The 13,811-nt window shown below is 45.1% G+C and overlaps 1 protein-coding gene across 1 annotated transcript in view; it reads right to left on the minus strand.

Annotated features, from left to right (window-relative positions):
• Positions 1-302: 302 nt before the first annotated feature.
• NBAS (NBAS subunit of NRZ tethering complex) overlaps positions 303-13,811 on the minus strand; it is a gene marked incomplete at both ends in the record, with an annotated part of 312,243 nt that continues 298,734 nt past the window's right edge. The window contains 2 exons of the mRNA XM_080711473.1: positions 303-578; positions 9,341-9,469. Of these exons, the coding sequence (XP_080567599.1) occupies positions 303-578; positions 9,341-9,469 (405 nt within the window). The remainder of the gene's footprint in view (positions 579-9,340; positions 9,470-13,811) is intronic.

Consider the following 13,811-nt stretch of genomic DNA (forward strand, 5'->3'; position numbering starts at 1 on the left):
GGATCACAATGCCTAAATCCAGGCCCATCTTTCCTCTATCCCAGAGCACCTGACCCAACCAGTGGCCATTTTTCATTCAATACACTACCCACATCCAATTTTCTGAAGTACAGTTTTAGACATTTTGTTAATTGTAATCTATCCAGTAAAGGTAGTTTTAAAAAAAATTGAAAAATGACAGGCTGTTCAACATTTATATACAGTTTTATTTGCAACTGGCTGGCACACTGCGAGCATTCAGCACCCCGCAGGTGGTCTCTGGGCGAGGGACTCCCAAGCACGCTCCGGTCAGGTCAGCGTGCTCATACCCAGTGCTGTCCTGCACACAGGGCAGCGCTGAATGTTCTCAAGGCCCGATGAGTCCCCCTGGTGGCCAGAAGGAGTGACCCGGCCTCAGCCTCATGGCCGGCTGCCCGCAGGTGCCTGGCCAGATCCTCTGGGTCCCAGCGCCCTTGCTGGAGGTTGGCTAAGAGGTGGTTGACGAGGTGTGGATAGAAGGGAGTGGAGACGCACTTCACCAACAGGCTGGCGTCCAGGAGCAGGGCCAGAAGTTCCTGGTCACAGTTGGAGTCATTCACCTTCAAGAAAGAAGACAGGAGAAGCTTGAGTGGCCAGTCTCCTCCTCCGCCTGGTCGGCCACGCTGGCCACCTCCCATGCTGTATTTCCTCTCCCCACTGTCCAAAGCTTTGCTTGGGTTTAACAGCATCTGCTCCAAAAAGTTCAAACAGGGCTCTGTGAGCATCTCTGGGGTCACAGACATGGATGACAGTCATGGCTTCTTTCCAACAAAAGGAGATGTTGGCTCATACCAAGAACGTGACCTGAATCATTGCTATGGTTACCACAGACAAGTGCCAGAAATTGTGCTAGACATATGACTTCTGGGGGCCTCCAACAACCCTGTGAAACTGGCTCTTTACTTCTTAGCATTAGACATAAGGAAACGGAGGTCTTTGCTACACCTTTGGTCTCCTCGGGAACCCTCTGGGGGCCTGTGGGCTCCGGGGAAGGGTGTGATGGCTCCTTCCAGCTGGAGGAAGATGGTGGCAGCGGACTCCTTTCTTTCTCTAACTTTCCTCAGGGTTCTGGCTCTGCGCAAGAAGGCCAGAATAGCCAGAGTATGCTATATAATACCAAAGACACAATTCCTCAGTGCATATTAGGGACAAAATAGAGAAAGAAGAAAGAGATGGCCGTGGTATGACTTCTTCTAACAACTGCATCTTAAAAAGCCCAAGGGTCAGAGAAGAAACACACAGCCCAAGGTCAGGGAGCCAGACAGCCTCTCGGGCACCAGGCAGTTGGTGTCAGGGTGCCAAGGCACAACTTCATTTGCCCTTGTGGCAGAGCACCATCACCGTGTCGCCCAGCTGCCGGGTGCATTTGTTGGGCCTTAAGCTTTCTTCATTTTCATGCTATTCCACTAGCGTTCTAACTAAAGGTACCCAAAATCGGGTCCTCCATACCACAGAAGCCGACTACTGTTTCTGCCAATCCATTATTCATTCTAACTACTTTATTTTTCCCTTGAAATAAAAAAAGGAAAAGAAAACTGTGAAAGAATTTGAAAACCTGAAAACCTGAGTCACCCACAGCTGGATGAAGGCCAGAGAATGATTTTGTCCTTCTTTCGCCAAAGTAACCGTCCATTTGCAGAGATATTTGTATTTTCAATATATGCTAATAATTATAAAAATGTCATGTTATTTTCTGGCTTTACAAGCATGGTGGCACACACTTGTAATCCTAGCATTTGGGAGGCTGAGACAGGAGGATCTCAGTTTGAGAACAGCCTAAGCTACTTAGTGAGGCCCTTTGCAACTCAGTGAGACCCTGTTTCAAAGTAAAGAATAAAAAATAAGGCTGGGGAAGCATGCAATTCTTAAGCTGATCAGGGATTGACTCTGGTGTATAATCTGTGGAAAATCACACATCCTTACATTGGATTAAATGGTGTTTTAAGGGCCTGTGGGCAACAATGCAGTCTGTCATTTCTGGACTTGGCTTGGGTGTTTCAAGCAAGACAAAGTCCAGAAAGTGTTTAAGGTAAGACAAGTCCAGAATGATTAATTGATTTAATTCCTCTGATCGAATAAACTTTGAATTAGAGCGAGAGATAGTCTGGTGGTATGAAAAGAGACTTCTGGGTTAGAGACCAATTTCAATGCCAGTTTCTTTGCAAAACAGCTTTGTGACGTTGTTAAGGACAATCTCTCTGAGCCCCAGTGTCCACATCAGAAAACTAGCTGACTGGAAGGCTCAGAGATAATACAAGCTTATAAGCGTCTAACTAGGCCTGGTGCAGAGCTCATGCACAGTAAACAGCGGAAGTTATTATAGTCAAATCAGGAATAAAGGCATTTTGAGATGGGGAAGGGCTCACGTCTATCACGAGATGCATAAAACGCTCGCCGTCCCTGTCAGAGATGGGCTTTGTGTGTGTGTGTCAGCAGTTAGTTTTTGAGAATAAATGAAACTTTGCATATCTTAGGAAAGAAATCTATTAAAGCACAAAACATTACTGTCTTCCAAGCCATTAAAATGTTATCTGCTTAATTCCTCATTCAACAATAGGTAATGAACCTTTTCTGAATTAAAATCTTTGATTTTATGGATCTGCATCAAGCTAAGAGTAATTACAGTAATGAGGCACGCTGCAGTTCCAGGGCATGATGTGTGCAAGGCCTCCTTTCAATTACCTTAAGAAGACTGTTTAATAGTATTTGACTGTTTACTTTAGGGAAGGATATTGGTCTTATTTTTATATATACTATCACTTAATAAAAATTATTACAAATATCAACTACAATGGTAGAAAAATAAAAAGGACAACACAAGTGTATATATAGAATAAGAAAAGTGCCCACGGGTAATTATTGGTATTCTGTATCTATATGACTAAAACAAAAAAAAATTTTTTTTTAAAAAGAGTCTATTTGCCTGGTGTGTCGCAATCAGTTCCACTCCTGAAATGCATTTCTTAGTGTTACTTTTCCTGAAACCAAACCTAGGACAAACCATCTGAGTTATAATCTAACCACAAGGAGGGGAGGATCTTTAGAAATTCAAGCTTGATCGCCTCTGTGGCCAAAACCACATGCTGACCCTGAAGGCCCTGTGTCTGGCTAGTTCCTACATGTCTCTGCCTCTCTGTGACCTTGGTCAACCCGCTGTGCCATTTCATATCTCGGAGACCATTCCTTTAAATGCAGGGATGATCATTCAGCTCATCTTTACCAATGTCCTACTAACTCCTCACTGTGCACCTAGCTCCAGCATGTGTGCACGGTTCGAGTTCCTAAGGTGTCTGCTCACACCCAATAGGTCTACCGATTCCCAGGGCTGTCTAGAAGTTGAAAAGGTTAACCCACGGAGTGAGCTGGCTGCTGGAGGAGGTGCTGGGCCTCTGTGAGACGCTGCCCCAGCGCTCCCTTCACCAAGAAGACTGAACACGGTGAAGATGGAGGAGTGGAGAGAAACAGATCTTAGTGTGTTCATTGAAAATAAGAGATGAGCAAATAAGGCGACCTAACTGAGGGGGGTGTCGGGGAGAGGGAAACTCCCTAATATGTAGGATGTACATTCACAAACATATCAAAGTCAATCACTAAGCCAAACACGAGAAGGAGGGAGAGGGAAGGAATGGGGAAGGGCTAATTGGGTGATGCGTGCATGTATGCGTCCTCCATCTTGTACTCCATTAAGATGTATGACTACAATGCACCAATAAAAAAATTTTTTTAAAGAGTAATAATTGTTTGCCATTTGGTTTCCACCTACTGTTGTACACTCTAATGGGAACAGTGGAAGGAGCTTTGTTAACATGAAGTAATGTTTCATGCTACTCTCTACTTAAAACTGAGGAAATAACATATCTTTCTAAAAAAAAAAAAAAAAGATAGAAATGAGTAGATAGGCCCCAAGTGCTGAAAAAAAAAAAAAAAAAACAGTCTAGTACTCAAAGAGCTAGAAGGATAGTGACTGGACAAAGAGTCAGTTTAATGCCGGGTGGCACCCGTAAAACACACGGGAGAGCACACTCTTGACTCCCTGCATCACTTGGGCCACAAGAGCCCAGCTGGGCTGGGTAGACTTAGAAGAAAACCAAGAGGCACTAGGGTTGACAGCAAAGAGACTCTGCAGATACCACACGAGGTTGCTAAGACCCCAACCCAATCTCCCTGCTCCCACAGTACACCAAGGCAAAAACCAAAGCACGTGAGCTGGAGCCGGTGAGAACGGAGAAGGTGGTGTGGAGGGAGGACTCCAGCAGTGTAGACCCCGTGAGGGCGCTACTGGCTGGAAACCTGGAACGAGTCAGAGGGCAGGCAGAGTTAGGAAAGTTAGGCTCTGGCTTTATGGGAACATGGCCACCCACACGTGCTTCTAAGAATCTTCAAGGTTCTCCCTCCAAACAGGTCACTCTCATTGCAAATCATGTTCTTCGTTCTGGTGCCTTCAGAGCAAGATTCAAGGGGGTAGAAATCACATTTATTAAATAAATCAAGGACTGCCATTGGAGGAGGGACCTAATTCTGGGCACCTCCCCAGGGCACAACTGGGACCAATATGCTCAAGATAAATAGGTGCCGTCAGCTCTACCTGAAGCGGCAGAGCTCCCGGGAGGTGGTGGCTGCCCAAGCCAGCAGCGCTCAGCCCGAGCCGGGGCGAGGAGGGGGTTCACAAAGGAAGGCTGACTGGGCGAGTCCGTGGACCAGCGCTGCTCCAGTCTTCTCAGGGCTGACAGTATATGCTTCATAGCACATTCTAAAACTCCATTTCTCTACAGACAACCCTTTTCCAATGTAATACACCCTGCCCAGCGATAGTCACAGACACAGCAGCACGGCCGAGAATTACTTTGAAGGCTGTCTCAGCTCCAGCGGCTTAGGCGCTGTGTGACTGTCGGGTGTTTTCATCTGTGAAGCTAGAATAATATCTTCTGATAGGATTATTAAGAAGACAAAGCAAAGAGGATTCTTAAGAAGATAAAGAACATGTCCAGTTAATTCCTGCAAAGAGTTGGGGCTTGAGAGATTAGCATCAGGCAGGGACCCTTAATGAGGTGCTAAAGGTTGTGAACACTTCCCTCCTCGCCCCACGGATGACTCGCTCACCAGGCTTGCTGGGAGTCCAGGACAACCCTTTGGAAATGGGGGCACTGAGCAGCACCAAAGAGAAGATGACACTGGACAGGAGTCACTGGACATCTGGAGTGACGGAATGGGAACCATTCACTGTACAGACTTAGGAAAATGCAGCTGCTTACTTTGAGGAGATGAATGAAGGGATTTCCCCGAACTGAAGCTATTCTAGAGATGAAATCCAAACACGCCCACAGAAGCCCCCATCTTGGTGAGAACATAGCTGTGAGGGTGAGCCCTCCATTTCACCGAGACTGCTGGAGAGGGCAAGCCAGACGTCTGTACTACACAGGGATTTGACTATCCACCAACGACGTGATCTCCAAGAACGCCTTTGCAAAGCTGGACCAGGAAAGAGGCCGCTGGCCATCTGTGGAAGGTCACGTGGTAAACACCAGGGGTTTGCAATTTGGAAAACGCTTATAGGAAGAAACGGGCCCTGCTATTGAAGAGGAAGCCGGTACGAGCTCCGGTGTCAGCACTCAAGCGTCATCCTAGGAACCGCAAACACCTATAAAGCTGTCAGCATCCCATAATGAATAGCGAGACGGTCCATGCTATCAGCAAGCACGTGGGGGGGTTTTTTCCACTTGGATCTGCACACCATGCCGGACGGATTGCTATCAGAGGACTCCCTTCAGCAGATGTTGTTTCTTTTAACGACAACGGCAACTATAGTCAACAACCAGTATGGGGAAAACTAAAGTTATTGATGAACCCTAGCCCCCTACTAATGGGCAGAGTGCAGAGCAAAATAAAAGCAAAAAGGAAGGCAAAAGTTTTCTATTTTTTTTTTTGCACTAGAATACCAGGGATGATTTAAAAATAGCAAGCCAGAAGTTGTGCAGATGTGCCCACAGAAATTCTTCTCTTAGAAAAGCGCAACATGACCCTTTTCTGGTGTTGGGAGAGCAGTGACAAATTACAGTCATTTCTTATTTCATTTACACAGTGATCCTGACATGACAAAAATACGGAGAAGAGCAGATCAGTGGTTGCCAGGGGCTGCCCGGGAGGCGGGGAGCCTGAGGCTGGATCTCGACTGTGTGGGGACACAAGAATGTGTGTGCCACCGCGTCACACAGAGCTAGACATGCAGATCACACACAAACGAGTGCCTAGAAAACTCGTGAGATCTGAAAAGGGTTGAGAGGCTGCATCTATGTCAATAATATCCTGCTTGTATTATCACACTATCGGTACACAAGATTTTACTCCTGAGAAAAAGCAGGTAAAGAGCCCAAGAGATCTCACTGCAACATCATCATCATCATTATTATTATTGCCAGTGAATGTGAATTTAAAATGATCTCAAAATAAAAAGCTGGACGTGATTTAAAAAAGATAGCAAACACTGTAAAACTTCAGCTCTTTGGAGGGTGCAATAGGTCTAAGAATACTCAGTCTTTCTGTGAAACATATTTTAAGGGCATAGACTGATTAGATTGTTGTGGATACTTGATTAGGTATAAAGAAGTTATGTATCATTAGGTGATTCTTAAATTAAGGGCCTCAGTGGTAAGCATGTGATCCATTTCAGCCATGTTTACCCCTGGCTTTGACTTCTGCCCAGGGCACAGATGCTGTGGGCTGTCATCACGACACGGGCAAACCAGCCACAGTTTGCAGACATTTTAAAACCTGAGTCTCAGCACCCACGATGCAGCCCAGATGAAGGTGGAAGGGAGGCCTGTTGGGGCCATTTAAAAACAACTTGATGGTGCAGTGTTCGCATTTGGATTTTATTTTGATAGTCACTGTGGGTGTGTGGGTAGAAGGTCAGTTAGCAGTGTGGAATTGCAGTTTGGACAGATCCAGTTGAGATAAAGCATCTTTTAAATGGAAAAACATACACTGGCCTAAGGGATGGGAGCGATCGGGAGAGCTCTGTGCAAGAGGAAGATGGAGAGGTGACGTGTAGCACATCGCTGTTGGGTTCTCCAGGGGGCCTTGAGAGAATGCCTGGCCGGAGTGGACACTGGGTACCATGGCAGGAGGACAAAATGCATTGAAAATACACAGCCTGATTTCCTTCAGTTTGCTTTTCCTGATTCCTTAGATTTACAAGGAAAAATGTATAAATCAGGCTAAAAAAACTACATAATTCTGAATATTATATGAATTTATGAAGTTTTGTAACTTTTATTTTAAAACAGATAGGCAGTGGTCGTGGTGGTGGGGGGGACTACCAACAGAGAAGTGCCCTTAAGTTTCTTTCTAGCTCAGTTTCCAAACGGCCCCACCAGGACTGATTATCAGTAACAATGGAGGGCATTCACAAACCTTTAAAGACACTGTTATATTACTTTGAAAATACACCTAAGAAACTAAAAGCATCATATTTTTCTAATTTTCTTCATGATGACTGCTTTCAAACACTATTACATTTCTGTAACCATTTACATAAATTTGTATCCTTTGTCATTAATATAACTTTATACCACGGATATTTTTTCAGTGATCTTTTCACTGTCTCCTGCAGCAAATCCATACCGGTATTCTAGATTTCTCCCCCCCTCTTGGATCCCCAGAAGACAGCTGTCATATCTTTGTTTTTAAAACACACACACACACACTGTGCGTGGTGGCACACGCTTGTCATCCCTGCGCTTGGGAGGCGGAGACAAGAGGATCGCGCAGGTCCGAAGCCAGAGGCGCTGGCTTAAGAGACCCTGTTTCGAAATACAAAAGTATAAAAATAGGTCTGGGAGTGTAGCCCGGAGGTAGAAGGGTTTCCAGGAACCCCAGTACCACCAAAAAATAAAAAAATAAAAAATAAAACACACACACACTTAGGTACACACATATACACAGTAAAAGTATACAAGTGTTTATGTGTATAATGTATATAATAAAATTTTAAATGTATTATATGCATATGTAAATATACAGACATAATTTTACTACATATGTGTATGTGTATACACATACAAACACATATAGTAAAAATATGTTTGTATGTGTATATATACACATATACATACACAGTAAAATCATATATGTGTTTGTGTATATATATGTATGTGTGAACATACAAACACACATATATACATATGTAGTACAATTACTTACGTGTGTATATGTGCACACATACACAAATTCAAATGAAAAGATGATCTCTATAAAAGGGTTTAGGACAGATCATACAACACATGTTTTTTATTTTTTTATTTTTTTGGTGGTACTGGGGTTCCTGAAAACCCTTCTACCTCCGGGATACACTCCCAGACCCATTTTTATACTTTTAAGTTTGGAAACAGGGTCTCTTGAGCCAGCGCGGCTGGCTTCGAACCTGCACGATCCTCTTGTCTCCGCCTCCCAAGCGTGGGGATTACAAGCGTGCGCCACCACGCCTGGCATTAACACATGTTTTTTAAAACACATCCCTGAGCTATCTGATGGGAAAATGTAGATTTTTAAAACAGGAAGAGAAAGTTTCTTCTCTAACTGTGGTGACAAGACAGCCTGCCTTGAGGAAGAACCCCGACTGACTTCAGGGCATCTGTCTTTAATCAGAAGCTGCTTTGGCTGGTTCAGGTGGCCAGAAGAAAGGAGCTGAAGATTCTAGGGGGCGCCAGTGAACAAGTCTGGAAACTGCACCTCACCTAGAATCAGCAGCTAAGCAAAGATACAGCAGGGAACACCTGTCTGATGCTAGGAGCTTCCTGCCCCCAGATTCCAAGTGGCCAGAAGTCTAGTCTGCTGGTGCAGGAGAGTAGTATCTTGCTAGGAAAACTTTTTAGATAAGTCTAGAAAAACTTTTGTTTTTGGTGGTGGTACTGGGGATTGAGCTCAGGAGCATTCTACCTTCAAGCTTCACCCCTAGCCCAATTTTATTTTTTTATTTTAAAACAGGGTCTTGCCAAGTTGCTGAGGCTGGTCTAGAACCCGCACTCTTCCTGTCTCAGCCTCCCAAGTACTGGAATCATAGGCATACGCCACCATGCCCGCTATTTTTGCTATTTTTATTTGTACTCTTAGCACCTAAACTGAGTCTAGTTCACAAAAAGGACTTAGCGAATGTTTCTAAAACAAATGAACATGTGCTGCTTGAACAGAACAGAGTCAGAAATTGTGGTCAAAGAATACCGCAGATTGAATATCTTTCAATTAATCGTAGTTAGTGTTTTTGAAAACAAAAGTGCTAATTAATTTCTACAAAACAAAGGAAAACGGTCAGCTCCGGGAGACAGACCTTGGTGGCGGCTGCGATGTGCTCCAGGGCCGTAGCGTGCAGGTTCTCGTCTGTGCTCTCCAGGAGAAGTTTCAGGGACGGAAGCAGGAGGGACTGGCGGAGCAGCAGCAGGCTCAGCTCCTTCACGCCCTGGAACCAGACAGACAAGGTGAGCGGGAGGTGCCGAGAGCTTCCGAGCCCTGCGCTGCTCTGGCTGGGATTTTCTACCCTTTTGCGATTGATGTGTACGTGTGTGTAGGACACACACAGGGCCGCACTGAATACAGGGCCGCACTGAATACAGGGCTGGCTACTGCTTCAGCCACTTCACGTAAACCGTGAACACTTTCCCAAAGTGCCACTGACTACAACACTGCTTTTAAGGGTTGCGTGGTACTCAATGTATGGATCTAGTGGTATAATTTATGTTCCTAAACTCAGAGACCTAGTTTCCTCACAAGCAAAATGGAGGTGTCTATATCTACTTTGTAGTGCATGTGTGTGTGTGTGTGTGTGTGTGTGTGTGTGTGTGTGTGTGAGAGAGAGAGAGAGAGAGAGAGAGAGAGAGAGAGAGAGAGAGATGAGCATTAATGAATGTAATATAATGCTTAGCAAATGGTAGAGGCTTAATAATTATAAAGGCTGTTACCAATTTTAATATTATTAGCCATGTCTAGTGGTCACCTACTAAAACAAAAGAAACCAGCAAATAAAACATTTTTAAAACATCCTTATAATTTTAACATCTAACATTGATGTTAGATCTCCGATATATCTAAGCTATTCCATCTTCCTCAAAACTCTACATGGTGCAGAAAAGTAAGAAAATGGGTGGATTCTCCACAGGGGTACCTTAATTTTATTCTCAGTTTTTTTTATTATACTGAATAAACCTGCCATCAGAGAACAGGGTTTTAAATAAGGTAACAAATGATCATCCTTTACAATGAAAGGAACAAAAGCATAACATATACAATAGAAGCATAAAAGATTAAAAAGAATTGCAAGCTGCTCTGTCCTGCCGAGCTCTCCACCTTTGGTGTCCTGACCTTCGCTGTAACACTTGGACCAAAGACAAGACAATGAGTGCAGCCCGTTACACCAGAGCAAGGGTTGTTTTGGAAAAAAAAAAAAAAAGAATCAAGGATCCCTGCTCTCCACGGGACTGATCTTTCTCTTGTGATACTCAAACAGGAGCAGATCAGAGAAGAAAAATTCAAATATATGATATTGCAAAGATCCCTTTACATTATTCTAGAACAGAGATAAAATAAGGATGACACAAAACAGCTCTGTTTAATGCTTAGGATAATGTTCTTATTGGAATTGTGTGCATTATAGTTTTTTCGCAATCACCCAGCGTGTCTCTCCTAGAAATCAGCAAGGCCTTCGAATTTCAGAGCTGAAGACTGTGACAATGACCGATAGACAATGATTGATACAGCAGGGGAGATGCCTGTAAACGCACACTCTGAGCACGATGGACTCGAATTCAGGAGAGCACTCTGTGCGTCAGAGAGCACCTGGCATACAGGAGTGTTCCCAGATGTCTGAGCCATTGGGAAAGGCTGATTTTTGTTTTCATCTGGGATGCCAAAGCCTATAGAAGGCCCTCAGGAGGATGAAACTCTCCAGCAAGTCTGGCTGCTATGTGCAGACTTGTTCCCTGTGACTTGGCTTGTCGTCCTCCTCCTCCGCACAGGTGTCTGCAGTGCTCCCCACCCGCACAGCCCGCAGAGGGTTCAGGGATGGCGTTTCTGCCATGGTGGAAGCCCTCATTATCAGCACCTTCAGACAGGTGGCTATTAAAGTTTTCATTTTAACAGTCTCACATGACCAATGGCTTCTGCACTAGACAGAGGAATTGCCAGGTGGTGGACTGATCCTCCCACCTCCAGGTCTCTGCACCTGGGATAACCTCTCCTCTCTTTCTCTGATGAACCTTTATTTGCTCCTTAAGATTCAGCTTTTAAGAGGTGCAGAAAAGAAGGTGGTGGCACATGCCTGTAATCCCGGGATTTGGGAGGCTAAGACAGGAAGAGCATAGGTTTGAGGCCAGCCTTGGCAATTTAGTGAGACCTTTAGCAACTAAAGTGAGATCAGGTTTTTTTTTTTTTTTTTTTTTTTTTGTGTGTGTGTGTGTGTTTTAAATAGAGCTGAGGTGAGGGTGTAGCTCAGAAGTAGAATGCTCCTGGGTTCAATCCCTAGTACCCCCCCCCAAAAAAAAGAGATGTAGAAAACCCCACTTCCTCTGGGAAGTACCTCTGATCCACCTAGTTAGCCCTCTTTCTACATCCCGACTCTACTCTGTAAATATTTACTACATGATCTTTTGTCTTATATTATAATTATTTATCTATTTGCTTCTCTTAAGGGCAAGAATATTTTTCTTTCTCAGGAGTCCAAACTTTCTTGGAACATACTATACCTAAAAAATACTTGTATATGACTCCCTCTCTTAACACTCATATTTGCTCCCTCAGTAAGTTATCCGTAAATGCAAAACAAGTACTTCTCATCAATTTATGATGTTTAAACTAAGTATAACACTTGGCCAACCATAGCTTAATGACAGATTTTATTCAATTGCCTGCATGTTCCTCTGAATGGGCATAAAGCAAGGTGGCTACAGCGGGCAAGGCCATCTGAGACGAGAACTCAGATGATGAGCCACTGAGGACTTTTTCTTAATCTCTTAGCTATCAGTTATTAGCCAAATACTCTGTCTTTAAATGTTGAATCCTCTAGAATGTTTGTTAGCTATTTCCCCCTGTGTGGTAACAGGGGCATTTACCAGATTTACCAAGGGATGTTGGGAGCTACAAAGAGGGCCAAAGCAACAGAGAAAACCCAAATCACCTCCTTCCACACCTTCACAGCTCCAACGTGTCAAGACCACCAAGACATAGAGCAACGCGAGGGGGAGCCATGACCGAGAGGATTAGGTGGCCTGGGCTCAGCCAGGCCAGGGCCCTGCTTCATTCTCCCTGTGCCCTGTGACTTAGGGTGATGTACTGGGAAATGGTCCCTGCGGCCTGATAGTTGTCAGATGAGCAGGAGTGGTCCACCGACGATCCATCTGTCCTCACACGACCCTCCTGGCTCGCCTCAGGGGATCTAGTATCAAAAGGTGCACAGAGCTGGCAATGGGAGCTTGAGGCTCAAGGTGTGTGGAGATCGATGATGTAGAGGCCTGGGGTTTTGCCGTACATGCCGGTCACTGCCCAGGGTAGCAGTGCCGCCTGAATCCTTGCTCTCTAGCGGGTCCCAGAACGATCTGAGCTCCTGCTGCAGCAGCCCCTGGTGCTGATGGTTGTGCTGGCCCATGCCACTGGTAACAATGCACTGCACCAGAGCCGGGCCGGTGCGCCAGAGGCATTGAGCTTCTACTCTCTGGGGTCTCTCAGATGTGCTGGACCCCGCGCCTCGTGGCTGCTGGCAGGCCCTCTTGGGTACTACGAGCTCCACCTTGTGAGGCCGCTGCGCTGCACTGAACTCCACAGTTTGCTGCATCCCGTCATTTAGTTTTTTTCTCTATCCTTTGAGAAGGGACCACCCTAGTCCCACTAATCAGATGAGAAAAGCAGACTGTAAAAAGGCTAAATAACTTGACGTCATCTGATTCTAAAGCCCACATTCCCGGCATTATCAAAAGTGGCTCAACCACGAGGGAGGCAATCACATGTGAGATTTCCGAGCTGGAAGCCGGCCAGGCTCGCTCATCAGCTGGGCGACCCACGCCCACACAGCAGCTCAGGAGCACCTGGGACCCCAGCTCCCGCTGGGCCTCGCAGACTCATGAACAGAAGGGTCAGTCACAAATAGCTGGAACTTGGAATTTTAGATCTCCAAGTACCAAGAACTTGTTCTATGCCAACTTCTTGCTCTATATATTCTCTACATTTAAGAAAGCTTCATATATTGCCATGGCTACAAGATGGGAAGAAGGAGCCATGGCTTTCAAGATCCTGGGGCACATGGCACATGAGGAACAGTGACTGCCTTGCTAGGAATACTCCACCAGGGAAACCATCCCTGCCACGAGCAGGCAGGCGCCGCGAGCAAAAAGGCGGGAAATCGCAGAAGACATTCTTAATTCTAAAGGGTCATAGAGAAAAAAATCCACAAGGATGGGTGGGAGCTTAGAAGGGTCTAGAAAGTGGGGATAAGTAAGCTGGTGAACCCGCCTAAGGACCCCGTCATGAGCTACTGCACCTACACGTGAACTGTGGCAAGCAAAGTTATTAGATTACAAAAATGAGTCTCAGATCATTTTATCATCAGAGTGGCTTAAAATATTACGTAACTCTGAAATTAGGCTACACGACTTGCAAATGTGGTGAAAAAACAATGGATTTCCTTTGTAATCATTAGAATTCATATGCAAGCCCCCTAGGCCACTGATAAAAACAGCATACGCCATTGGCAAGCCTCCCCTAGTCATGGCAGCTAAGAAAAAAGATCTACTGATGTGCCCAGTCAAGAGAAAGAA

Source organism: Muscardinus avellanarius (assembly GCF_963383645.1).
Source record: "Muscardinus avellanarius genome assembly, chromosome: 15".
Taxonomy (NCBI): Eukaryota; Metazoa; Chordata; class Mammalia; order Rodentia; family Gliridae; genus Muscardinus; species Muscardinus avellanarius.